Source organism: Catharus ustulatus, chromosome 1 (genome assembly GCF_009819885.2).
Source record: "Catharus ustulatus isolate bCatUst1 chromosome 1, bCatUst1.pri.v2, whole genome shotgun sequence".
Lineage (NCBI taxonomy): Eukaryota > Metazoa > Chordata > Aves > Passeriformes > Turdidae > Catharus > Catharus ustulatus.
In genome coordinates this window covers 1,936,637-1,964,240 of record NC_046221.1, presented here as the reverse complement: position 1 = coordinate 1,964,240, position 27,604 = coordinate 1,936,637, and the positions used below count along the sequence as shown (strand labels likewise).

The window sequence follows — 27,604 nt, the reverse complement described above, 5'->3', positions numbered from 1 at the left end:
AGAAATGATGTTAGGCTAAAAAAAAAAATTAAAAAATCAGTGAAATAAAACCAAGCAGTGGCAGCACAGGGAGCAGGTTTGGCTTGGGGGTCCAGGAGCTGTCCAGCCCAGGAGGGGAGAGTGTGGGGGGATAATTCCAGGCTCTTGGGGCACAGCTAATGCCTCTTAAACCAGCAGTGAAAGCCCCTGTTCTGCCTGGCCCGTGCATTCCCCTGGCACCGTTGGGTTGAAAATCCTTTGCAAATCTCCCTGATTGCTGTTTCATTCTTGAGAGGATGAAGGGGAGAGGAAACAACCTTCCCCTCCTTCCCTGCTCTGCCTGTTTGTGGACACAGTGGGTTGCTCCAGGGGAATTAAAAATAAAAGTGTCTTTTGCTTGGATGGGCTGGAAACTGCCTGAATAAGGTTTGGTGTAAGAAGAGGAGGAATTGCTCAGCCTTGTGGTTCAGGTGCACCACCAGAGACCCCAAATTGGTTTTTTCCTCTGCTGTGGCATCTCCCTGAGATGGGGAAGGGAAGGCAAACCCTTCCTGTGATTGCTGGTGTGTGCAGGGCTCCTGGAGAAAGCTGCAGCAGCTTGGGGAGTTTCTTGTGGTGCCAGGAGAGCTCCTCCATCCCACAGAGCCCTCTGCAGGAATGGGAACATCTCCAGCCCTCCACAGCTGGACTGAGTCACAACTTCCCTGCTCATCCACTGAGAGGATTTTTCCCTTTATGTGTTCCATGCCAAACTTTGTGGTAATTTGTGCAGGGGAAGGTGAGGGCCCGTTCTGGCAGGAAATTGGATGGAGGTTTATTTATACATCCTGTATCTGGGAGAAAACCATCCATGCTTTGTGCCATTCCCAGAAAAATCCCTCCTGAACTGGTTTAAAAGCTGTTGGAGCCCAGTGTTCTCCTCAGAGCAGGGGGAATTCTCTGTGTTCTCTTCCCTGAGAGCTTCAGCTGTTCCTGAAATGGGGAACTCTGAGGTAGAACCCAAAATGAACTTTGGGATCAGAGTGGTTGCTGTGAGTGCTGGAGGCATTCAGGAAAGGGAAAAGCTGCAGGTTTGCACCATTGGTTTATTTTATCCAGAAGCAGCTGCTGTTTTCCATTTTTTTGGTGGATGCTGGAATAACTCTGGGCAGGACCCAAAGTTGTGGATCTTTGCATGTCTGTGTGTCCATCCTGAGATGCTCAGAGAGGAGGCTCAGGGAGCATGGTTGAAGAAAGCTTGAATGATTGAATGCTGCAAGAACCTGCTCCTTCTTTTTTCCTAAAAAATAAAAAAAACCTCCAAAACAACAACAACAAAAAAAAAAACCAAAAACCAAACAAAAAATACCCCCCAAAAAAAAAAAACCAAAACCAACCAACCAACCAACCAAAAAACCCACAAAAACCAAAACAAAACCAAAAAAACCCCAACCAACCAAACAAAAAAACCAAAAACCTCCAAAACAAAAATCTGTGAGCATATTCCATAATTCCTTCCCTGGTAAATGGGTTGGAAGTTCCCCTGTGCTGTCACTTTTATCCCCTCCTTCTCCTCCTTCCCACCCCTCAGAAGCTGATCCAAGGACCTGCAGCATTTCCCTTTATCCTAAAATCCCAAAACCTTCCCCTAGAAGAACAAATCTCTGTTTTGGAGCAGGGCTGTAGGGTTTGGCTGCTTCCCACCTTTGAGGTTGGGAGACCCCACCACCCCAAATTTGTGTTTTTGGGAGGGTGTAGGTGCTGTGCTGGGGGCTGTGGCTGGTGCAGGAGCTCCAGCTGAGATCTGGGCACTCTGATAAGAAGGAAGTGACATTTGAGAGGTTGTCACCTCAGGAAAGCTCTGTCCCTGCTGTTGGAGAGGCAGATAAGGATCAAACCTGATTGTGATGGAATTGCTGTGTGGAGTTTGCAATTGCTTCCTTAAAGCTCTCCCACAGCCAGGCACCATTGCTCAGGGACAATGACAGAGAGAGCTGAGCCCAGGGGAGCTCTGGGACGTGCAAAGATGAGTTTTAGCAAAGCTGGGTTTGATTTCAGGATGGTTTGGATTCCCTCAGGCTGGAAAAAAACACTTTTTTCTTTTCTCACCTTCCTTGAGCCTCACAAAGTCACAGCATCCTGGCAGGGATCACTGGGAAAATTGCACTGGGAAAGGGTTGGGGTAGAAGTGGAGAATTCTGACAGAACAATCTTTATGAGCACTTGTTGAGATTTCATTTTGGGAGCCTGAGGTTTGAAGAATCCATGGCTTTATTTTTATGTAATCTGGGATATTTTAGAGTTTAGTTCATGTGGGCACTTAAAGCTGTAAACACTTAAAATCCCAAACACAGTAAAACCCAAGATGGTGCAGAATGAGGTGGTTGAGCCTTCAGTGTCCAGCTCTTCTTCCAAATATCAAATCTTCATAATCAACCTGAAATTCAGATTTTTTTGTTGGACTTTTGGGTTTTTATACTTCAAATATTCAATAGCCTTTGTGGGAGGAGGAGTGCGATAAATCAATTTAGGAAATATTCACGGTGTGGGAATGTGATGATGAGGGAGAGAGAGCAGCTGGAGGTTATTGGGTGCAAAATAAAATAATACAGGCCTGGTGTCCAGCAGCACTCAGACTCCTTGAGCTGTGCAATCACTAATTTAGGTGTTGTAGTGAAGATCTGTGCTCAAGTTGTCAATTTTTTAATTATTAAAGGAAAAGTGGTGGAAAAAAAAAAAGGAAAAAAAAAAAGAAAAAAGAAAAAGGAAAAAAAAAGAAAAAAAGAAAAAGGAAAAAAAAAAAAGAAAAAGGAAAAAAAAAAAAAGGGCTGAAAGTGTGGCAATTCCAGAGGAAAAAATTCACATGGAAAGTGGAACCAGAATTAATTCAGTCATTGTACAGATGGACCAAAGAGAAATTTCCTAGCACAGGAGGCAGTGGGATGGGAATGCAATATTTCAGCAGTCATTCCAGATGGGAATAGCAAACAGATCACCTTGGGTCCCACCTGCAGGGGCTCTGCAGCACCTCAGAAATGAGGCTGCACCCACAGGTCTGTGTAAAAATCTGCTCCAATCCTTGTCAGGAAAGTCCCCACTCAGACCAGGGAAAATCCAGGGGCACTGATGCAAGTGTGAGCTGATGAGGCCAGAAAAACTCTTGAGCCCTGAGATGAGTGGGAAGCAGGATCTGTCTTGAATTGCCTCTTGGAAGGGCAGGAATTCCATGATGTCACAGATAAAAGCTGGCCTGTGTCTGCTTGGGATGGCTCCCAAACCCTTGGGTGATTGAACTCCAGGAAAAAAATGTAATTAGCCATGTTAGAGATAAAGTTCACAAGCAAGGAAGGAGAGTGACAACAACAGAGTGCGTGCAAACCAGATGGGTCTTGCTTTTTGCATCAATTCGTGATAAACCTTCTGATTTCCTGGCCTCAGACTGGTGGAACTGGGATGGGAATAGCACAAGTGGTGCTGCAAAAGTTCCTCTGGTCCTTCCTGAGGTTTGGCTGCTGCACTCAGAGCAGAAATTGGGCAAGATTAGGTCAAAAAAACACAGAATATCCTGAGCTGGAAGGGACCCACGAGGTTCATCAAAGTGCAGAAATTCAAAATGCTGAATTCTGCCAACAGGCTCTTGACTCTGGAGGTTGATGTTGCTCTCAGAGAGGCTGGAGTTAATTTGCAGAGAGGTAAAGCTTCCTGGGCTGTGTGCAGTGAGATGTTTGCTCTCTCTCCAGGTTCCTGGTGGACGCACACACAATCTTTGGAATCTTGGAATCTAGCTTAAAACTGCTTGGGTTAGGAGGAACCTTAAAGATCATCCAGTTTCAACATTTTTCCACTTGGAGGTGTCCACTCCATCTCCCACTCAGCCCCTTCCTGGAGCAAAAAAACCACGATCACAGGGTTCTGGCTGGCAGTTTAACCATAACAGCCATGGCTAGGGTATGTAAAAAACAAAAAAAAAACCAAAAAAACCACCCTCACACACCCCCTGAAACATTTCCTCGTGAAGAACAGCTTGGCCTTTGTGAGGAGCTGAGTGCCACCGTTGCCTTACAGGACCTGGCTCAGCCAGGGTTGCATAAAGGGGTTTTATGGGATTAGGGAGGTTCCATGGCAGCTGGGGCAGCTCTCCCTGTGCTCTGGTAGTGATGCCATGCTCTGGGAAGTGCCACCTTGTCCTGGTTTGGAGGACAGGTGTCTGCTGAGAAAGGCAGGAGCTTCTCTTTGAAATGGAGAATGCAAACCCCCTCCCTCCAAATTATTATAATTTTGAAATCAAGGGGCTCTCAGGCAAAGATATGGGAATTAGGAATAACAGTTCTTTACTAGGGAAATTAAAATAGAAATACAGCACTACAAAGAACAAACCCCAAACCCTGACACAGTCAGAGTACAACCTGACACCCGTCAGGCAGGGTGTTGGCAGCAGTCCCATCCCATGGTGGCTGCATCCTCCTGCAGTGACAGATGTGGCTCAGCTGGAGCAGTGCTCCTGTACAAGGTGCAGTTTCCCTCCGGAGCTCCAGTGGTGATGTGGAGAAATCCGGTTTTCCTCTGGAGTCCAGTGGAGAAAGGGGCTCCCTTAGTGTCCCAAACCTCTGTTTTTATCTTGGTAAGAAATGTTGGGCTCTTCCCCCTGGCTGGAGCAACTCCCAATGGGATGCAGTAATTTTATCAGTGCCACAGTGGGACTCAATGGCCATGAGCAGAAAATGACTGGCTGGAGGAAGGATGGGCTGTGAAAAGATAAAGAACAATGCCCTGCCTGGTTTCAATGGATGGCCCATTAGCAGAATATCTCCCATGGAGATCAGGATCACTGCCCCACCCTCAACAGATGGTGATAGAACAGATTCCTTTTATCACACTCTGTATTGTAACCCCAGACACCAGTGCTCCTGCAGCACTGGAGATGTCCGAGCCCCCAGTGCTCCCCAGTGCAGGACTGCCACATCCCAGCAGCGTTCCCAGTTCTGGATTTCAGCCATTCTTCCCTTCTGGCTGGGGAATTGTGTCTCCAGGTGCTGGGATGGAGACTGACACTGAGTGTGTGGGCTGGCACCTGGCAGGGCCAGCACAGTGGGGTTCAGCAGCCTGGCCAGCAGAGTCTCCTGAGCCCAGCAGATGTTCCTGCAGCCTCTCTGCTCCCTGGGGCTGCTGCCAGCCTGCTCCTTTGCCAGCAGCTCCTCACTTGACACCAGCAACAGCCTGCTGGCATCTTTTGTTGCCCACTCTGGAGTCACCGTGTGCTGGGAGAAGGCAGGGGAGGGAGGGGACAAGGCAAAGGGACACAGATTTCTTTGGGTTATGGGTTTTTTTTAGGTTTTGAGCTTGTTCTGTGTTGTAAAAGCTTTTGGCAGCATCTCCTGGAAAGTGTATCGTGCTCTCCAAGCTCGGGCTGTGGCTTGCTGGGTTTTCTGTCAGTATCTCTCTGCTGAGGGCAGGGTGGCTTTCTGTGCTTTCTTGGGGTGTCTCTTGCGCTTTGATGGGACAAATCATCCTCTGTCCCTTCCCAAGCTGGGTTCTGGCTCTGCTTGATGTGCTAAAATGTATTTTTTTTGTTTATGCCCAGGACAGTGGTGCTCGTGTGTTTTTGTCAGTTGCCCAAGTTCATGCAGCAAGGCACCTGGAATGATTTCTTTCCACTTTCGGTTTTAAACACAGTCCTGTGGTGGAGGTGGCCAAGGGTTTATGCCCAAACAAGCTCTGTGAGAGCTGGTAGGGAGCATAAATCCAAATATTTCCGTGCACACACACTGTGAGTATCCTTACTGTGAAATCAAGTCCACAGGGATGCTCAGCCAGGAGATCCTGATCCCACCACTGACCCCATTCCTACCACAGACTGCATTTCACAGAGTCCCAGGTTTGGGTTGGAAGGACCTTAAAGACCATTGTCCTGGTTTAGGGCAAATTTGGGAGAAAACCTCTGAATGGGGTCCCTCTAGGAAACAGATCCAAGCAGTCCCTCCCCCAGCTGGTTTGGGGAAATATTTCCTCGGAGAGAAATGAATTGGTGAAAAGTATTTTAAAGATGGTAAACTGACTGAGTTGTTTTCTGTGCATTTTCAGTGTGAAAGAAAAGAAGTGTGTGTGAGGAGAAAGAGTTGTCTAAAGTTTTATTCTGAGCTTTTTTATTGGTTTTTTTTCCTTATAATTTCTAGTAATAAAGTTTCTCTTCACACCATTTAAAGTTAAGCCTGTTTTGCCTTCCTCCTAATCCTATCACAGCAGGAAAATTTCACAGAATTCACAGGGTTGGAAGAGACCTTCAAGACCATCGAGTCCAACCCATCCCTAACACCTCAACTGGACCATGGCACCCAGTGCCACATCCAGGATTTTTTTTTAATATATCTAGGCTTTTTTAAAATTCATCCAGGCTTTTTAAAAACATATCCAGGCTTTTTTAAAACATATCCAGGCTTTTTTTAAACATACCCAGGGATGGTGACTCTACCAACTACCCATGCCGAGGAGATTCAAATTGGTGAACCCAAACCACATTAATTGGTGTTTCTTTAGAACTAAAACCAGGACAGCCAAGCTGGGGATCCATCCGCTAGCTGGGAATCACCAGATCAGTTTCCTCAGCATCCAGCCTGGCCTTGGACCCTTCCATGGCTGGCGCACCCGCTCGCGGCGAGAATTCCTCGCGGTAATTTTCTCCTTCCTCCCCTCACCGCGCTTCCCCCGTGTTTCTCCGCAGGCTGACGGGGAACGAGCCCCTGACCATCCTCCCCTTGACGTCGGAGATGGAGGAGGCGGCGGCCAAGGCGCACTACAAGGTGTGTGACCGGCTGAAGCTGGAGAAGAAGCAGCGGCGGATGTGCCGGCGCGACCCCGGCGTGGCCGAGACGCTGCTGGAGGCCATCAGCATGAGCGCCCTGGAGTGCCAGTACCAGTTCCGCTTCGAGCGCTGGAACTGCACCCTCGAGGGCCGCTACCGCGCCAGCCTGCTCAAGAGAGGTCGGTCTGGGGCTGCCCTGGCTCTTAGGTTTGGTTGGGACTCAGAAATTTTGGGGCTGAATCCCGCTCTTGTCGGGAAAATTAATCCGCTGACACTGGAGGTTTATGTGTAAAAAGGAGACAGAGGAGTTGTTTTTGCTTTATTTGAATAAAGGGAGAGGCCATGGGGTATTCCCCTCGATTTATCAAATTTTTTGAGGACTCTGCCTCCCTTTTATCCCAATTTCCCATCCACATTTCCCCCTTGGACTGAGGTACTTGAGAGGCACAGACTTCCCAGAACACCTGACCCCTAAGATTCCCCTCTGATGTACAACCCTCCCTTTTAATTTTTAATTCTTATCAAATTCATGGTTTTCCCCATTGCTTCTTTCGTCTTTCAATATCCAATTTCATTTCTCAGCAAACCTTTGTTTGTAAAGGCAAATATCTTTCCCCATTCATCCATCAGTGGGATCCATCCCTTCCATTGATCTCTCCATGCTGATTTTATCTACCAGCAGACCCACAGCTTGTTGGTAAAGACAAATCTGACATTCCTCTCACCCTGCTTTTGACCTGAGGCCTTGGAGAAGGCTTCCAGATTTGAGTGATGGAGTTAAAGTCACGGGTGTGTGGTTAGAACAGAAGTGGACATGCTCAAGGTTCAATGGCTTGTTAAGGAACCTGTTCTAATGCAAAGTGTCTCTGCCCATGGCAGGGGGAGTTGGAACTCAAAGATCTTTAAGTGTGTGATTTCACATGGTGAAGGGTTTGGAATTAGAGGTTTTTATAGTATATTAATAGGTGTGGGACAAGATGGAGGATTTTGAGTGTTGTTTCCTTTCTGTGTTCTTCCTTCTTCATTTCAGGCAGTGGTTTCTGGTTGGTCACTCAGTGTCATGGGAATTTGGTTATTGGGTCAAAAATATAAATAATATAGGTGTTAATGCTCTATTGGATTGTTCAGCTTTAAGAGACCTTGTAACCAGTTTGATTCATCTCCATTTTGCTCACTTTTAGCTGGTGGCTAGAAGTGTTGCAGAACTCTCTGTACTTTAGATAAGATTTAATAAACAACCAAGCCAGAACACGAGAAATTTGTCTCCTTCATATTTTAATCCTGACTCTAAATGAAGACAGAAGAAACTGCAGGCAGGCCACTAATTAAGTGGTGCAAATACCACCTTTTCAAGGTTTTATCTTCTTTTTTTTTTTTCTTTTTTTTTAGTCAGAGTTGGGATTAAAGCACAAGAGATGGAATTTCGTGTTTGGACTTAGCTGTTTATTACTTTTTATTTATAGTACAGTGAGCGCTATGGCACTTTTAGTTAACAAGCTAAAAATGAAGAAATGGTGATGGATCTCTCTTGTTACAAGGACTTTTAAAGCCAAACAATTTAATTAAAAGCTAACACCTACATTATTTTTACTTTTGACCCAATGACCAAACACCTGTAACCATCAGTGCAGTATTTTCTGTTCAATTAAAAGTACTGCCTATACCCAAGAAGGACAAGAAGGAAGAAAAAACCCCCTAAAACTTCTATTTTTTCCCATACCTATTACCATATTCTAAAACCCCAAATTCCAAACTCTTCACCATGTGATATTACACACTTCTATTCAAACTGCACACCAGTGATTCTAGTTTTGTCATTCAATTTTGGAAGCTTTCTCCAAAGTCTCAGGACAAGATCAGTGGTTCTTTTGGGTATCAGTGCCTGACAGCACAGAAAATTCAAAACTCTCAGGGTTCCAAACCTGCACTCTTCCCTTGCCCTGCTGGTCACTCTGGGCCATCCTTTGCTGGTGCTCGTTGTCCCCAGCTCCACAGAGATTTCTGTGGAAGGCTGGAGCTCATCCTGCAGTGCAGGGCAGGCAGGGAATGTGCTAATGGGGGTAATTCATGGGCTCACCCCTGCTTCCCACTGCTCTGCCTGCTCTCCTTGGAGGCTGGAGGTGTTTGTGCAGCTCTCTGCAGCCAGGAGCTGCAGTTTGTGCCCATTTCTGCTGGAAATCAAGCTGCTGCTGGAGCAGAGGGTTGGGAAGCTCTCAAAGCTGTCCCCTCTTTCTTTATTATTTTATTTGTTTATTTCCAATTTATTTTTCCTATTTGTTATGTCAGTCTGTCAGGAAAAGAAGTTGAGAAAATGCCTTTTTTTAAAAGGAAATAAGGCAAACCAGACTGTTCTGTGCTGCCCTTTTAGAAGGGAGCAAGGAGAACCCTGTCATAGTACAGGGCAAAACCTGTAAATGTTATGGATGTGAGCAGTGGGTAATTCCCACACCTCCTCCCAGCAGCTCAGGTGGAGATGCCCAGAAGTCAGGAGTATTGCAGAACATTATATTCTATTTTTTTTTTATTATTCTATATTTTATTTCTTTTCTTTGTACTACCATATATAGCCCAGTTCCTTCCTTCCACCCTCCCAGTAAAATCCAGTTCTTATTTCCAGGCTGCAGCACCATTTTACAGACAGCATGTGAGGGTCCCCAGGGCTTTAGTGACTTCCACAAAGTCCCACACCCAGCAATGAGCCTGGACCTGGAAAAGCCAGGCTGTGAAGCCTTTAAAGATAAGAGCAGAGGTTTGCAGGGCTAATTAATGAGGAGGAGTAATTCAGAAGCACCAGGGCTTAACTAATGCACTGTCACTGACTGGTGGAAACAAGGAAAGTCCTTATGAAACCCAGGAGGTCCGGCCAGAGCTGCAAGACGTTTAAAAATATCCCTGCATGCCAGAGGAGTCCCTGGATTAGTGGTGCCTTGGGGAAGCCAAGCACTTTCTCATGCTGACACCTGGAGGCCACAGCTCGTTCCTTCAGACATCCCTGTCCCCTGGCCAGAGTTAAAACCCCACGGAGACCCCCCCATGTCAGGGAGTCTGTAATAAATGAGAGCTCTGGGGGCTCTGCTGTCTCATTGTGCTTGGTTTATATCCCTGCAGCATCTCTGCCCTGCCCCAGGGCTGTAAATCCTTCAGGTGCTGTTCCCCAGCAGTAACACAGTGCCCTGTAAATCTTTCTCCTCCTCTCCAGGAGCTGCTGGTTCCTGGTTCAGCATTGCAGCAAGGGGTGGCCCAGGGCAAAGGCTCACATGCATCACCCACCAGGGCACAGCTTTCCAAATTCATCGCTGAGGGCTTTTTCATCTCCTCCAGAACTTTGCAGGGAGAATGGAAAAAGGGGAAAAAAACTACTTATTTCATTTAGAAATTTAACTGTTCTCACTTAAATTTTCTCCCTCTGCTTTTACACTTAGGTCACCAGAGCAGCTCTGGCTGCTGGTTTGCAACTTGGGCTGATGCAGCCCCGTTTCTTAAAATAACAGAGGATTGTTTAAGGGACTCGTTATCCTCTTTGGATACTCGTGCACAATTTTGGAAATGGCTGAAACTGGATAGCCAGGGCCCGGCAGACTGTCAATGCACTGGGGCTTAGAATGCCTGCATTGATTTAAAGCTCATTATCTTGTTACAAAATATCTTGGTGCAATCAAATAGTGCGTGGTGGAGATGGCTTTAAAATCTGGCCAGAGCCAAATGTCACTTGGAGCTGGTTGGGAGCTGCCCGGGGGTGAGATGATCCCCGTGCTGATGGGCACAGGGAATTTGGGAAGCTTGCAGTGATGGGGAGCAGACAGAGCTGGTGGGAAGGGAGAACCTGGCAGATGAGCTGCTCCTCCTGGCTTTGTGTCAGCTCTGGGATGTGTTGTGGTCACACAGTGCTGACTTGCTGTGGTTCCACAACCACTCCGAATTCAGCGGTGAAATCTCCAGCAGGGTGGAGATCTGGGCTCAGTGAAGGCTGGTGGGTGTGAGTTAAGGGTGCAAGGCCAACTTGGATGGGGCTTGGAGCAATCTGGAACAGTGGAAGGGATCCTGGGGCAGCCCTGCATGGATCTCAGGGTCCCTTCCAACCCAAACCGAGCCATGGTTGCAGTCTCAGAGCTCCAGGGCAGGGCTGGCACACCCCATGCCATTGAGGATTCTGTGTTTCACACTGGTGCCTCTTCATTCTGTGTAGCTGTGGCAAGAATTCTCCAGTCCAGGAGCACAGAGGCTTGGGAACATCTGTCTTGGGTAGTGACAGGCATGTGGGCAGTCTGACCACCTAGAAAAAAATAGTTTACAAAGGATGAGAGATGGTTAGAAGGCATTTTTTACCCAGAGGAGTGATCTGGAGACCCATGAGTTTTTGTTGAGTGAATTAAGAATTCTCTCACCACTTCCAGTGAAGTATTTGCAATGCTGAAGGTGTTTCTGGGCTGTCAGAGAATGTGGTCTGACTTCAGGGAGAGAACAAAATCTGTTATTTTATCTCTCACCTCCCTTTGCAGTGTCCTCAGTGAGTGCAGAGTTGAACCTTTTTTATTTTAATGCTGTTTCTAGTGAGGAAAAGGTTCCTGTTCTCCTTTTCCAGGTGAGCAGTAGAATGATTGGATAATTCCTACCACAGTCTGGGAGGAAGCAGAACCACAGAACCCTGGGGAGAACCAAACCTCAGTCTCCTGGGCTGGATTTTCATCAGTCCTCTTCCTCCTGGGAGTGTTTTGGGGAGGCAGGCTCTGGGAACGGCCACATGAGTTTGCTTGGACTGTCATGAACCTCCCAAGGAACAGTTCCAAAAATGACCTGGCAGTGTCTCTGCATGTCCTTGGTTGACACACCAGCTCGCAGCTATATCCACTACTGTCACCATCCACTTGTGTTATTTTTGAGTGGGGGATTTCTTGAGTCCCATCCAAAGCTGTTCTGGAATTGCATCTCAAATATGCAGTCGTTTACGGCTTCCATAGCTGGAGAATGGGCAGCTATAAATACTGCCATGTTTGCTTTTTATTTCTGGCTTTTATAATTTGGATTGGAACCGTAGGTCCCTCTGGGTGGCACTGGCCTGTGGGGGGAGTGGATGCTGTCACATCCCTGCAGGTGGGTGTGGAGGTGTGAAGAAAGGCTGTGCATGGAAGGTTTGAGGTGTGAACTGGTTTTTTTTTGAGTGAGGTGCATTGGGTGACACATCTCCTGCTGCCAACCCTTCAGGTGTCTTCTGTCAACAATTCTGGAGAGGGACCCTGAGATGTGATTCAGGAGGAAAAGGAAGAATGAGGAGGGCTGGAAGTCTGTGCTGGGTTCCTCTCTTTGGTGTCCCCTTGGTAGCAGCAGTGGAACCTCCATGTCCTGTCCAGCTCTTCATGGAGTCAAACAATGCTTGGGTTTGGAGGGGACCTTAAAGCTCTTCCAGTTTCACCCCTGCCATGGGCAGGGACTCATTCCATGTTGTTCCAAGCCCTGTCCATCCTAATCCTGGACACTTCCAGTGATGAGGCAACTCCTGCTCAACTCTTTCCATTTTCAGGCAGGGACTGAGTGACACAGAGTGACAGCCACTGAGCTGGCCAGATTCCCTTTGCATTCCTGGATCCTGGCTTGTGCCACCTCTGTCCATCATTCCTCACCCTCCCCATGCCCTCCTCACCATCAGTGAGCAAGCAGAGCTTGGGGGTGTCAGGAGCACAGACCAGGCTCTTCCAGTGGTGCCCAGAAGTGCCACAGGAGGAGCAGGCAGGAACTGATGCCCAGGAAATTCTTCCTGAACTTGAGGAACAGCTTCATTCCTGGGCAGTGACTGAGCCTGGTGTGGAGTCTCTGGGGATATTCCAGAATGGTCTGGATGCCATCCTGAGCCTGGTGTGGAGTCTCTGGGGATATTCCAGAGCAGCCTGGATGCCATCCTGAGCTTGGTGTGGAATCTCACTCATTGGGGATATTCCAGAATGATCTGGATGCCATCCTGAGCCTGGTGTGGGGTCTCTGAGATATTCCAGAGCAGCCTGGATGTAATCCTGAGCCTGGTGTGGAATCTCCCTCATTGGGGATATTCCAGAATGATCTGGATGCCATCCTGAGCCTGGTGTGGAGCCTCTGGATATTCCAGAATGGTCTAGATGCCATCCTGAGCCTGGTGTGGAGCCTCTGGATATTCCAGAATGGTCTAGATGCCATCCTGAGCCTGGTGTGGAGTCCCTGGGGATATTCCACAATGGTCTGGATGCCATCCTGAGTTTGGTGTGGAATCTCCCTCATTGGGGATATTCCAGAGCAGTCTGGATGCCATCCTGAGTTTGGTGTGGAATCTCCCTCATTGGGGATATTCCAGAGCAGTCTGGATGCCATCCTGAGCTTGGTGTGGAGTCTCTGAGATATTCCAGGGCAGTCTGGACACCATCCTGAGCTTGGTGTGGAGTCTCTGGGGACATTCGAGAATGATCTGGATGTAATTCTGAACCTGGTGTGGAGTCCCTGGGGATATTCCAGAGCAACCTGGATGTCATCCTGAGCCTGATGTGGAGTCCCTGGGGATATTCCTGAGCCCTGTGCTCTGGGATGGCCCTGCTGGAGCAGGGAGGTGCCCCCAGATGCCCACTCTGCTCCCTCCCCTATCACCCCGCCATTCTCCAACACAGCTCACACTCCTCTCCCTGTCAGTTTTACCTCCATTTCCTGGCTGTTTTCCCTCTCTCCCTGCTGCAATTAGAGCGTGCTGCTGGTGTCCCTGCAGGTTTTAAGGAGACAGCCTTCCTGTACGCCATCTCCTCGGCGGGGCTGACCCACGCCATGGCCAAGGCGTGCAGCGCGGGGCGCATGGAGCGCTGCACCTGCGACGAGGCGCCCGACCTGGAGAACAGGGAGGCCTGGCAGTGGGGAGGCTGCGGGGACAACCTCAAGTACAGCAACAAATTCGTCAAGGAGTTCCTGGGGAGGAAGCCCAACAAGGACCTGCGAGCCAGGGTGGATTTCCACAACAACCTGGTGGGCATGAAGGTGCGTTGGAGGCGCCGCGGGGCGGGGTGGTTGCACGGTGTGGGGTTTTTTGGGGGATAATGCTGGTTTTGGGTGTGGAATAGGGGTGTTGGAGTGATCCTCCTTCTGGAGGGGAGAAGCCTGAGATGTGGGATTATGCCCTGGTTTTCGCTGTGCAAAACAATTGGAGAGAGAAGTGGGACTGGCCAGGTCTGGGAATTCTGAGGTGGAGACAAAGATTGCTGGTTTCCCACTGGGAGGGGAGGATTTCCCACCACTAAGGGATGGAAAGACAGATTCCTCAGGCTCACATGAGGTAGGACACAGAGGAAGGGTTTAATGCTGCCACAGCAAGTCCTTGCAGCAGTTCTCCTCTTCTCTTCTCTTCTCTTCTCTTCTCTTCTCTTCTCTTCTCTTCTCTTCTCTTCTCTTCTCTTCTCTTCTCTTCTCTTCTCTTCTCTTCTCTTCTCTTCTCTTCTCTTCTCTTCTCTTCTCTTCTCTTCTCTTCTCTTCTCTTCCTCTTCTCTCTTCTCTTCTCTTCTCTTCTCTTCTCTTCTCTTCTCTTCTCTTCTCTTCTCTTCTCTTCTCTTCTCTTCTCTTCTCTTCTCTTCTCTTCTCTTCTCTTCTCTTCTCTTCTCTTCTCTTCTCTTCTCTTCTCTTCTCTTCTCTTCTCTTCTCTTCTCTTCTCTTCTCTTCTCTTCTCTTCTCTCTCTTCTCTTGCAGCAGTTCAGCAGAGCATGGGCAGTGTAGCATCTCCTTGGCCAGGTTTCTTTAAAACTGGCTGGAGAAACACCTGGCAGGGAACCAGGCTGGAGAGATTAATTTCTGGCTGACCTCAGACCTAAAAGTCCCTTCAGTTTTGTCTTCTGGCAGAAACCTTCTATGTCAGGAACAGGAGAGCTTGGTTGTCGAGTCCCTTTTTTCTTTTCCCACCTTTATCCTCTCTTCCTGCTCTTCACACCTTTTCAGGAAGCATTTGGACAATGCTCTGGGCCACAGGGTGTGATTTTTGGGTTTGTCCCATGCAGGGCCAGGATTTGGAGTGGATGATCCCCTTCCAGCTCAGCATTTTCTGTGACAGATGTAAAGGACAAAGTGTCTGTGAGCGCTGGGTCATCCCAGCAAGGGGGAAAGGAAGGGGCTTTCCACCTTCTCCCACGACATGCTTGGCTGTACCTAGCCTAGAGCTGCTCCAACACGAAAATCCCTCAGATTGGCCAGCACAGGTGCTTAGGATCAGTGTTTCATTGCACCAACCTCCAAGGGGGACATACTGCAAGGCCAGAAATAGCCCTCGAGCCTTGTTATTGTCTGTGTGATTGGATGCAGGCTTGGGGCTGGGATGGGGGACCTGGGTCTCCAGTTTCCCAGGCAAATGCAGCCCAGCCAGTTGTGCATTCTAGGAATGGCCACCCCAGCTCAGTTGTTGCTGTGTCTATGTATAAAATGTCATTCCTCACGACGGAATTGGGGCATCGGGGAATGCCACCAGCCAGGGCTGGCCAGCAAAATGTCTCCCCCTCTCCCCACTACCAGGTGCTCCTAGACAGTGCTGAGATCAGGATTAGAAATATCCTGGATTTAGCTGGTGTCTGGTTTTGGCTGACAGCTTTCCTGCTCTGGATTAAAGGGCTCAGTGTCTCTGAACCCGTGTGGCAGCTCTCTGACGTGTGACAGGGGCTTTGCAGGGTGATGGGACTTGTTTCAGTCCTTGTGTTGGTTGCTCTGTCCCATCTTTTGGAGCTGAGTGTGTAGCAGATGGGAGTGGCAGTGGAGAGGGTGGCCCATGGAGGCTGTGATTCCATGCTGGATGCTTCTGTGAGATATCCTGGCCCTCCTCTCATTCCTCAGTCACACAATACAGTCTCATCAAAACCTCCAGGGATGTGACTTCAGCTGCCACTGGCAAGTCCTTGTAGCTCCAGGATTATCCACCAGCAGTGGCAGGGCTAAAAAACCTCCCAGATGGGTTTGGCCCAACTCCCAGTGTTCCCAGTCCCAGGAGCTGCAGTCAGGATGTCCATATGGCTGAGGCCACTCTTGGATTTAGGATTTGTGTCCTTAATTACCCACCTGTGCTCTACACTGCCTGCTTGGAGCTCCAAGGATGAGCTGGAGGGGTTCAACCTTCCCTTGTGTGTCCTGATCCTTGTAGTTAGCTCCCAGGGGAAGATGCAGGACTCTCCAGCATCCTCTGCCTCACTCCCCCTGGCACAGCCAGACTCTGGGCACTGGCAGGGGTTTCAGAGTGTAAGATCTGCAGCTAAACAGCTGAGTAACAGTTGTGACGGTTGTCTGGACACCCAGAGCCCTCCTGGCAGTGCAAGTCACAGACCTTTGCTGCAGGTCAGTGATCCAGTGTTCCTATTTTCGTCCACCCACAACGTGTCTGTCGAGCTGGGATTGCTGTCTGACAGCTTTCCTTTGCCTGTTTGCAGCAGCAGTTGAAGTGGTTGCTGTGTTTGTGCTGCTGGAGTCGTTCATTGTGCCAGGGGGTGGTTGAAAGCCAAGCCAAGCTCTCCAGGCTCACAGCACCACCATGGATGTTGAGAAGGAGGCTGTCAGGAGGGCTGAAGATCAGGAGAACACATCTCTGTGCTTGGGATGTGTGGCCCTAAACCACTGGCACAGTTTGGTGTCACTAAGATGATGGTCAGAGATGAGGACCAGGCTGGCTTTGTGGCTGCAAAGTCAAAACTTGAACTGCTTGCTTCACATTGCAGAATATTGAAAGCAGTTTGATCCTCTTGATGCATCTTTGGCCCTGCTTGCTCTTAGGTGCAGATTAACATCAGGTTTGGTCTCTGCTCTTCCTCCTGTGCCCACTGCAAGTGCAGAGATGGGAGGATGGAGGCTGAGAGCACTGCTGCATTCCTTGCTGAGCTGATGGATGTTTTCCTTGAGGAAGGTGGGGAGTTAAACAGGATTCTCAGCACATTTTCTGTGTCTTTAGAGAAGCTGCTCACCAACCAACTCCTGCTGTGAAGACTTTGCAACCATCCAGTAGGGTTTGCTCACCCAGTGAGTGCAGCAGTCTGAAACACCTTGGGACTAACCTGGTGTGGTTATTGGAACAATAACTCATCTGGCTTTGATTTGGGGTGGAGCAGAGGCAGTGTGGGAGTGCAGACAGCCTTGATTTGTGCCATTCTGGAGCTGGAGTTCTCGCAGTGAGTGGATGTGTGTGTTCACTGAGGGAGTGGAGAAGTCTCTGTGAAAGATACAGCACAAGCTTGGTGGTCTCCCACTGATCCTTTACGTGTCATTTTTCCCATCTCATTACTCCCAAACGTGGTAAAACATACAAATAGTCCCTTGAGACCCAGCAAAAAAAAAAGGACCTGTGCTGGAGTGACTAATTTGGCAAGCAACCCTCTCCCCTCCTGGTCACCAGAGCAGTTTCTCCATGGTGTCACAGCAGCAAACAATCTGTGTTTCTGCGAGGGTGACATGATCCTATCCCGCCTAGTTTGAGTGTCTCTTGGTAGACGTTCTCCTTTAATTATGATTTTTACTTCTGCTTTTTTACAACCTTGATGGGCTGCCTGCAATTTTGCTGCCACCAGTGAAATAATCAGTGAACATGTTGTGCCCGTGGTGGCTCACCAAGTTATATGATATGACCTCAGTGGTTAATGAAAGGGCGAGCTTGTCTAGTGTGAGGATGAGGTAATTAGACCAGGACTTCTCCAGCCTTCTCTTTATTGAAAAGCAGGAGCTCTGAATAGACCACTTATTAAAAAAGCAATTTCCCTTCCTTTGCCAGACCTACTCCCCCTCGTTCAGCCATTCTTTCCGAGGGGTCTTGGGTGGAGAGGGTGTTTTGGGGGGAGATGTGTGTGTGGAGGAGATGGGGGAGAAGTCAACTCTATTAAAGCTCCATTGCCAGCAATGAAGTTTCTGAGTTATATTAAATGAAGCCCAGGCAGCCTTGCTAAAGCTCTCATCTTGTCTCTCTCCTCCCCCCTTTTCCCCCTTGTACACACAAGTGCAGCCCTCTTTTGTAACCCATTAATGAAAAGGAGGAATATTAGAGCACTCAATTAGTTCCACTGGGCTTGAGTAAGTGATGTTTTAATTAAATTTGCCCACTTTCTCAGCAAAGTATCATTAAACATGACTTTCCAACTCCCTCTCTGGAGCGTTGCTAAGTTTCTTAATCCCAGGAGTGCTGACCTCTTCCAGAGGTATGTCTGGTCAAGCATGTCTTACAGATCCAAGGGGCACAATTAAAAGGGGCTGCTGTTACCCTAGGAAAAAAAAATTATCATGTTCTCATTGCCTTTTCCCTTCATCCTTCCAGAAGGAGGGACACAAACCTTTGCCTGAGGTGTACAACCACAGTTTTCTGGAGAGCTGAGAGGGTTTAATACAAAATTGTTGGGGAGGCAGAAATGGAGAACAAGGAAGATCTCTCCTTAAGCAGTTTCCTGCTTTGAAACTTCATTGTTTTTTGCACAAGATGCTTTGGTCTGTGCAGAGCAAATGTTTCTGAAGGATCACAGAATCCTGGAATGGCTTGGCTTGGAAGGGACCTTGAAGGTTGTCATGGTCCTTGTCCCCCTTGTAGGCTTCAAATCCTGAGACAGCCACACCTGGAACCATCTGGGATGCTCTGGAGAGGATGGTGGGAGGTGCCTGCACTTTCCCTTGCTGTTGACTTGCTCATTTTGGAATTCCATGTGAGGAATGGCTTTTCCCCCCAGGCAGTGCTGGCAGGGACCTCTCTGGAGGGCTGGAGATGCACTCTCCATATCAGGGAGATGTTTGCCCAGCTATCATCTGTCTGAGGAACTTCATGAGCTATCACATAACACGTTATCAGAGCATGCCACCCTCTTCATTTCTGGAGCTCCTCTGGGCAGAGGGGGGAAATTGAGACCCAGAAAGATTAAGTGACTCACTAAAGGTCACACACAGGCAGAGGGAGGCACAACTCTCCTGTTGCAGAGGCAGTGTTTACAAGCACTGACCATCCAGCCTCACACAGTTCCTACTCATTAACACTTCCAGTCCAACTCCAGGTTTTGCTGCACCCTCATGATGTGTAATAATTGCTGTTTTGGTGTTTAATCCACTTGGTGCATAAAAAAAAAGAAAAAAAAAGAGACTTAAAGCATCCTTTTTGGCATTTTTTTAGGAATGTGTTTGCAGTGAGAAATGAGGCATCACGTGTTTACCAAGGTACAAATCAAACCCAGCAAATAACAGCCCGAGAAGAGCTCTTAATGTACAGATCAGTTTTCAGGGCCACCACTGGTATTAATTGCTGCAGGTTATGACAGGTAGGAATGCCCAGGCGTGCTCTCTGGATTTTCCTCTCATTTCAGGCTGAGAATGGCTCAGCCAAAGCCTTTCTTAGGCCTGGAAATCAATACTCTGGAAAAAAACCGCTTGCAGTGTCCCATAAGTGGTCGCAGTTGGTTGTTTATGTGGAGCTTTTTTAGCATGGGAAGCATGCTAGGAATACTGAACATGGGGAAAATACTTCTGAAGTTCTCAATTTGAAGTAGGGTTATGTTGTTCTATGATTAAATGTTTGTGTTTTAATACCTATGTCACTAAAATATGAGTGTTCCTATTTTTTAAAGACGGAAGGGTGGTGGGAGGGGAAAACTGTTCTGAAACAGCAGGTTGAGAACAGGATGAAAATCAGGTTTTTTTGGCAAGGTGGGAGAAAAAAATGAAAGGACAACTTCTAACAATCTGTGAAACTTTTATCATTCAGCCAATGGCATTGAAGGGACAAGTCTGGTCCCCTGGTTGTGTGTGGGGACCGTGGCTGCTGTCCAAACAAACATTAATACTTGAGCCGAGAGAATGACTAAGCCTGCTTAAATTGAAGAGGGCTCTGCACGCGGGGGCTGGAAGGGATTGGGTTTGTGGGGAAGCATCTCTCCAAAGCCAGGCAAGGCTTTTCCCTGGAGGAGCTGCCCCCGAGGAGGGTTTGCTGCCTGCTCTCCCCCCAACCATAGCGAATGGTTTGAAGCCCTGGAGCCGCAGCCCAGCCATGACGACAGCGCAGCGCCGAGCGCGGAATTCCCACGGCTGGGCGTCCGCCCCGCTGCCCAGACAAGGGTTGTCTGAAACAAACCCACCCCCAGAGCCCCGTGACCCAGCTGGGAATGAATGGGAATGCTGTCCTCGGCGTTTCAGCTAAAACACTGAGAAATTGTGTGTTGCAGCATGTCTGAGACCGATCATGACGGGGGCGCTGGGTCTGAGCTTCGCGGCGCACCATTGTTGGGAGGAAGGATTACATGTTGCATAGCAATGCTCTGCTGTGATCCCTTCTCCCCGTGGCTCCTTGTAAAGCCACTCGGGAAGGCAGTCCAGCAGCGCTATCTGATTTCCTCCGAGCAGCAAAGCCCAGGGAAAAAGTGGTTCTGTCTTGCTTTGTGTTTTCCTGGCGCTGCGTTTGTCGGTGTTGGGTGTTCTCACAGCAAGGTCAGTGGGAATTGGTGTTCCTGAGTCGAGCTGAATTGCTCAAAAATCCTTATTATCCTCCCAAGCTGTTCTGTTGGAGACTGCCAAACCAGGTGGTTGTTAGAGGAGAGTGGGAGGACAGAATTTTCGTGTGTGATGCCATCCCTGACCCACCACTTGTCTTTGTTTGGCTTTGTTTTCATGGTAGGAGCTCTCTACAGCACCCAGTACAAAAAGGATGCTCCTTGTTGCTGTCACTCCTGAGTTGCTGTGTGGTAGCTGTGGAGTTGGGGCCATGGGGAGCATGAAATGTTTTGTGTCTTGGATTGAAGCTGGGCCATTCTGCTTCACACCTGTGACAAATGTGCAGGTGGCCACATCCTTGGTGTAGATTAAGTGATTATTCAGAGCAGGTTCAGGTCTGTGAAGGACGCAGGTAAATCAAGCTCTGAACTGTGATGAGCCTTGAAAAGAAAGCAGGAGCTACTACAAGTCTTGAAATATGATTTTATAAGGAAAAACCTTATTCTTCCTCATCTAACCAAGAGTTTTTTGGGAATAAATACTGCGTTTTTCTATCCTGGACACCCCTCCAGGTTTGAAAGCACGATCCAGACATTTGTCCCAGGATCCAGCCAGCAAAGCTTTCTCCAACACCGCTCCAAGCAACCTGCTGACTTGGATCAGTCTTGCTCTGCTTCCTGAAGAAATGAGGTGGATTTAAGTGTCTGTGACAGGAGCTTGCAGCAAGAGGAGGAGAGGTCGTGGTGGAAGCTGGGGAGCGGGACGGGAACCAGAAGGGCTTTGCCAAGACTCCTTTTGGCTCGTGGGTGGCTGGGGCCCGCAGGCAGCAGCTCCCCATCACGCAGCGCCTCGAGGAGCTGCAGCGTGACTGACAGCAGCAGGGGAGGCTGCCTGGGCAGGGAATTGTTCTGGGATTTGCACTCTTGCTGCCTCGTAACATTCTTCCTGGTCCTTCCAGGAGCAGGTTTACGGGGCGGCTGGGATGCGCCGCGCTCGCACGGCAGCCACGGGGAAATGCACACGCTGGGTTTCATGAACTGGTGCTTTCATGGGGATGGGGACACTGGAAACCTTTTATGGTTCACCAGTGCATGACACCAGAGCTGTCCCAGCCACGAGCTAAGAGTGAGTCAGGAAAATCCAGACTGGGGTTCATGTGGAACTTTGAGCCCAAATGAGCAGAACAGAATTAATCTGAGTACACCTATTAGTACCCCTTGAGAGCCCTTTGTGCTGCTGGAGGGACAGCTGCAGGTGTGAGGAGAATGTTTTAAAGCACCTCAGTTAGTGCTAGGTGCTAGGTGGAGATATTTAGACACCTGAGTCTGGCCCAGAGGGTGGGATTCTGCTCCCAGACCCCCCTACACTGAGGTGCCTCTGTGTGAGCTGGGTCCCCAGGCTCCTGTTGGTGGTAGAGGTGTGCTGAGCTGTCAGTGGGAGCCTGGAGAGCTGTTCAGTGGAGCAGGTGTTTGCCTCACTGCGGGGTCCTCCCCTGGCTCTGACAGGAGTTCGGAGGTGTTTCTCAAGCAGAGGTGTTTAAACTCAAGTGTTTGCCTGGGTGAGGTCAACCCTGGCTGGCTGATGTGATTCAAGTGCCTAAACCTACATGCTTACACCTGACTGAAGGTCTTCTGCCATCAGCCAGCTGCCAATCCATCAGGATCAGGTTTTCCAACGCGTGCTGGGCTGTATCCCCCAGCCCCACGTGGATGCTTTGGCCGCAGTGCTCCTGCACCGTCAGCACTCCCACAGAGCTCCAGAGAGCTCCTGACAAGAACTGCCCCCCCTCCAGGTCCCCTTCCTGAGTTTCATGACCCTGTCTTGTTCAATCAGCTCCAAGCTGAGCCAGTTCCCATTGGTTTCTTGCCTTCCCAACTCCTGTGCAATGGGGGTTGTCTCCTTTTCCAGGTGGGGCAGATGCAAGTGTGCTGGGGGAGGAGGAAAGGTTGAGGAAAGCCTGAAGGGATGAATGACTGCAGTGTGCAGCCCTTTCCCAAATATCCCAGCAATTTCTGCCGGGTTTGCTGATGGTGTGGGCGTGAAATCAGGTGGAGGAGCTTTGTTTCACACGAACTCAGCTCTCACTTCTGGACAAGCAGCGAAACGAGACTTTACACCAGGGAGGGCGCGGGTGAGGGTTGGGGTTTTTCCCACCCCCACGGTGTTGAAATGTGTTCTGCACGCTCTTGTCTGACATTGTGGGATTTCTTGTGGACTTGGCGAGACACTTTGGCACACAAAGCGTGACAGCCCTTACCCAAGCCATCCCAGCTGAGCGCTATAACCAGCCACACATCTCCCCCTGTAACCCGTCACCGCTTCCAATGCTACTGTGTATTATTGGATTGCACTTGCAAAGGTCTTTGGCTGTCACAGGAATGAAGTGTGACCATTGGACAGGCTCTGCTGAAGGCTGCATTATGCATATTGTCTTTCTAAAAATGTTTCTGGAATATCACAATTGGGCCAGGCCCCAATTCCGAGTCCATGACCTATTGCACAGTTGCACATGGGGCTCAGCAGGATTTGTGCAGCCAAATAATTAAGAACCGGATGGCCAGGAAATGGACTGCAGCCAGTCCTCTGCTGTCAGGAGGCCACAACGTAGCCAGATGCCATCATGGGCACGGGGGGAGGTTGTTTTCTTCTGTTTTAGGTACCGTAGATGCCCAAAGGAAGGGCACTTTCAGCAATACTTTGGTACCTTGTCAGGACCCAACTCTGTCAAACAAACTCTGTTCTCAGCTGCTGTCCTAAGAGGGGGTTGTACCTGACCCATATAAAGCCAATAGAACCTAATTTTGGGGAAGGGGTAGAGTGGGAGGAAATAAAAAATAATTTTTAAAATCTGTGGACAAAATGAGGGATATCTGTGGCTGTCCAAATAACATGCTCTTGTGTTGCCCATGGAGGTATCCCAGGTGTCAAACTCTCTGGAGAAGGGGAGCTGGAACATTCCAGTGCTGTTTCTAAAGGAGATGGATGTGGTTTTGTGCCGTGAAACTTCTTTATTGCAGTTGATTTGAAAAGGATGGGATCTTTTGTTTACCATCAGTCAGTTGATGATGCTAAACTAAGATTAATTCTGCTCATACTTGGGTTTGGGGTCCTGTGGAGAAGGTTCCTATTGTCCACACTCCTCTTTTAGAGCATGTGCCACCTCACCTCTTTCCATAAACCAACTTCTTCCACTTTTATATCTTATCTACTTACTATTGACGAAGATAAATAGGTGTTGCAATATGTATTAATCTCTTAGTTGTATCACAGTTTCAGATCTCTGCCTACACCATGAGTGGCAGCACTGGACAATCTTTGTGCACCTTCCTGTTATCTTTACTTAGCCAATTAAGCAAAGTTTTTGCAGCTAAATATCATACTCTGGGAACTAAGAACCTTTTGAAATAAGTATTTCCTGTAGGATATGTTTTCTTTCTGCTTCCAACAGATATTTTTGCAGTGTCATCCACTTTGTGCCTTCTGGAAAATGTCGTGTTTTACTTGGTGTTTTGATTTCTTCCGCCGTGACTGATTCTCTTTGGGGCCGTGTGTGTGTCTGCAGGTCATCAAAGCCGGCGTGGAGACCACCTGCAAATGCCACGGCGTGTCCGGCTCCTGCACCGTCCGGACGTGCTGGAGGCAGCTCTCGCCCTTCCACGAGATCGGGAAGCAGCTGAAGCAGAAGTACGAGACCTCGCTCAAGGTGGGCAGCACCACCAACGAGGCCACGGGGGAAGGCGACATTTCCCCGCCTAAAAAATCCATCCCTGGCCACAGCGATCAAATCCCAAGGACTACGGATCTCGTCTACATTGACGACTCGCCGAGCTTCTGCCTGATGAGTCGCTACTCGCCCGGCACCTCGGGACGGAAGTGTTACAAGGACAAGAACTGCGACAGCATCTGCTGCGGCCGGGGGCACAACACGCAGAGCCGGGTGGTGACGCGCCCGTGCCAGTGCCAGGTGCGTTGGTGCTGCTACGTGGAGTGCAAGCAGTGCACCCAGAGAGAGGAGGTTTACACCTGCAAGGACTGACACAACCCACGGCCACCCCCAGGGATGGGCCAGCTTGGAGAACTGCCTATGGAGACAAACAGGGTTTGATTGACCTTCTGGGATCTGGAAGCTATGTTGAGACATAAGCACTTTGTAGGGTACAGGTGACCCAGCTGTGTTGCTGTTTTGTTTTTGGGGTTTTTTTTGTTTTGTTTGTTTTTGTTTTTGTTTTTTCCTGTAGACTGAATTTTCATGAGGTCCAACCATGTGGAAATAAGTGCCTGTCACACTGGGGTTAGACACCAGTTGACCTTCACCTTTGTCGTCTACGCAGTTTGACGGATCATTTCTCCTTGGAACATTGTTTCAGCCATCCTCCATGAACTCCTGGGCTAAGATACTCCCTTTGGCATAAACATCCTGTACTTCTTTATTCCTGGAGCTCACCCAGCTGCCTAGAGAGCTGAGCAGATGCAAAAGATCTTTCCGCTTTGAGCGCGGTGCCGCGGGAAGCGGACGTTCATTTCTCCTAAAACTGGAGAGGGATTTTTTAGGGAATGATGGGTTCTTCCAGTGGAGTTTCTGCACATGGAGCAACCCAGGCTCTGACAAAGAGCCCCACTGGGAGCATCAGCTCTGTAATGCCAGCTCCGTATCCGCGTGCACTGTCACCACGTGCAGCTCGAAAACGTTGGGTCCAGCACGCTGCAGACAAAAATAGATCCAAGAAAGAGGTTGGGAAGACAGCAGAACACCAGATGTGCCTGTCCCCTTCAGTCCTATCCCACATTCTTTATTTAAAACAATTCACCCAAATGCAGGTTCTTTAGCACTATCGCTGTCTTAAATTGAATATTTTTTTTTAAACCACTAGATACTTTTGTTTCATTCTCACTTCGCGCACGATCTATTTTTCTCTCCTCTTCCCGCCTCTTGCCGATGGAGGTCAACCTGTGGTAACTGCTTCAGAAATCCCAACTGGAACTTGTCGAGTCTTATGCCAGCTGAATTTGGGCGTGTTTCTCTTGAGCAGGACAAGAGGAATCCGAGAGCGTCTTGGCACCCGGGGCTGTCTCGCGTTGTGCCCTGGATCAGACCTCTGGAGGAGTTGACTTTTCTTTCCTAGGTCATCATTCCATTTACTCTAAACCATGGCAGTGGTACATGACACAAGCTGTATGTAAACCCTATGACCTTAAGATGAAGTTTTTTTGTTGGGTTTTTTTTTTTTTTTTTTAACCACTAGATCCAGAACTGTATTTTAAAAACACAACTGCTAAATCCTGACAAACTCGTGGATTTGGAATAAACCAATCGACACAGAGACAACCTGAGAGAAGCCAGAAATTTGACTGCAGGGGTTGATCACTCCAACGCTGTGAAACACACGACAACCTCCAGCATTTCTTTTTCACTTGGGAGAGGAGATCTACGATCTAGGACTTGATGTGTCAATATTCTTCATATAAAAGTGGATTGGAGGCAGCCAGCAAATGCCTGAACGAAGCTTTCTAAGGAAAAAATGGGGAGCAGACGTGTTTTGTTTGATTTTTGGTAGCAATTTTTGATTGTCCAGTAGTAGCAATTTCCACCAAGTTTCTGTAAGCCATTGATGTGGTGTTCAAAAGAGGAGAATCTCAAGCATTAGCAAAAATCAGTAAAACAAAACGAGAGCAATTTCCCAAGATGGACCATTATTTTTCAAAGCCTTTTTTTCCTTATTTTTATTTAATTTTTAATCCCCCCCCTCCCAAATTGTAGCCATTAATATTTAAGCTGTTTATATGCATCTGCTGGGAAAAGATCAATTTGGGGTTTTCCTGGTAACAAATACCTGCAGTCCAGCCTGGCTCGTTGGCATCAAATCTTGAGGAGGGGACATGGGGAGGGACAGGGTGTTTCTCTTTCATAGCACCATGGTTCTGCAAACTGAAGCAAAAGTCTCTTTTTTTGGTGTTTCCTTATTTGCTGTACAATTCTGGAGGTTGGGATAATGCTGGAGGAGTGAGGGTGGAATCCATGTGTGGAATTCCCACCTTCCAGCCCTGCAAAGCACCGGGAAGGTCTCACAGCTTTTGGGAAAGTCACCCTCGAGCAGTTTATCTAATGGTTTAAAAAATAAATTGCCTAGAAACCTATTATTCAGTGTGTATATATAGATATATATACACACCCTGACACATAAATATATATATATATATATATAAATATTGAACATTTATTTATTGTAAAGCCCTTCAGAAGGACCTTCTTATGGTTTCAATGTGGTATTATGTTAAATTCTCTTTCTCCCTCTGTCTCTCTCTCTCACACATATGTGCAAACTCACTGTTACATTTTTGTGTGTTCTAGAATAGCTCTTCCCCTCCAAAGTAAAGCCAGATCCTCCAAACCTGCTCAAAACAGGAATTTTGGGGTCTGAATTACTATTTCTGGCTCCATTCCTTCTTTTTTTTTAAAAATCTGTTCTTAATTAAAGGATGGGCCGCAATTTATGTGCATTATTATTATTATTATTAATAATTATTATTATTATTGTTATATTTAAACCATGGGCCTCATTTTCCTCCTTTTCACTGGTGTCTCTGTCTCCGTTGACCTCGCTGGAGTAACTCCACATTGCACTGGTGTGAGAGGAGAATGAGTCCCTAGAACAGAAGAGAGGGGAGTGGTGGCGTGGATATCCTGGAAAAAACGCCAGGATGGGATGGGATAGGGAAGCTTGGTGTGTTCAGCAGTGTGGGGGAGAGAGAGAGGGGTGGGAAATGAGGCAGATTGTCCAAGCTTGCCTAGAAGAAAGCAGCAAAGAGTGAATGAACTACTGAGTGAAAGAGCTCTTCTGTGTATTATAACTCACGCACTGAAGCCTGGATGCTTTCTGTAAGTATTTAAAAAAAAAAAAAAAAGGACAAAAAAAAGGAAAAAAAAAGACAAAAAAATGAATAACAAAAAAAAAACCACCACAAATTGTATTTATGTTCATGTGGATATAGTACTTGCCTGTTATATATTGTAAATAGCAAGGTTTATTCTCCTGTGGTTAAAAAAAAAATTATAAATAACTAAATAGTAGCGAGGCACATGTGTTAAATGTATAGGCAGTGTATAAAATATACTAACACTCTGAAATCAGGAGAACTTGTCTTCTTGGCCTTTTGACCTAGGGTGGTAAAACAAATGTGGGTTATTTTTCTTGTCCCCCCTGCACCACGCTGTGGGTGTGTTTTGGGCGGGGGGTCTTTAGTTCCAGCGTTTTCCAATGTTTGCCTTATCCTTGAAGAAGGAATGGGGGCAAAGCCTCCTTTTGGAAAAATCCAGTGGGACTGAAGCAGGAGCTGGGGGAGAAGATGTCAAACCATCTCAAAACCCTTGGGAGAGCTCGGCCTGGGGTTTGTGGTGGTGAGAGATGTGCTGGAGTTGAATTAACGCACGGAGCA

At 48.1% G+C, this 27,604-nt stretch overlaps 1 protein-coding gene across 1 annotated transcript in view; it reads left to right on the top strand.

Annotated features, from left to right (window-relative positions):
• Window positions 1-26,290, top strand: part of WNT9A (Wnt family member 9A) — a 55,177-nt gene extending 28,887 nt beyond the window's left edge. The window contains exons 2-4 of the mRNA XM_033067152.2: window positions 6,677-6,936; window positions 13,479-13,741; window positions 23,733-26,290. Coding sequence (XP_032923043.1) covers window positions 6,677-6,936; window positions 13,479-13,741; window positions 23,733-24,206 — 997 coding nt within the window. The 3' untranslated portion in view covers window positions 24,207-26,290. The remainder of the gene's footprint in view (window positions 1-6,676; window positions 6,937-13,478; window positions 13,742-23,732) is intronic.
• Window positions 26,291-27,604: the final 1,314 nt, after the last annotated feature.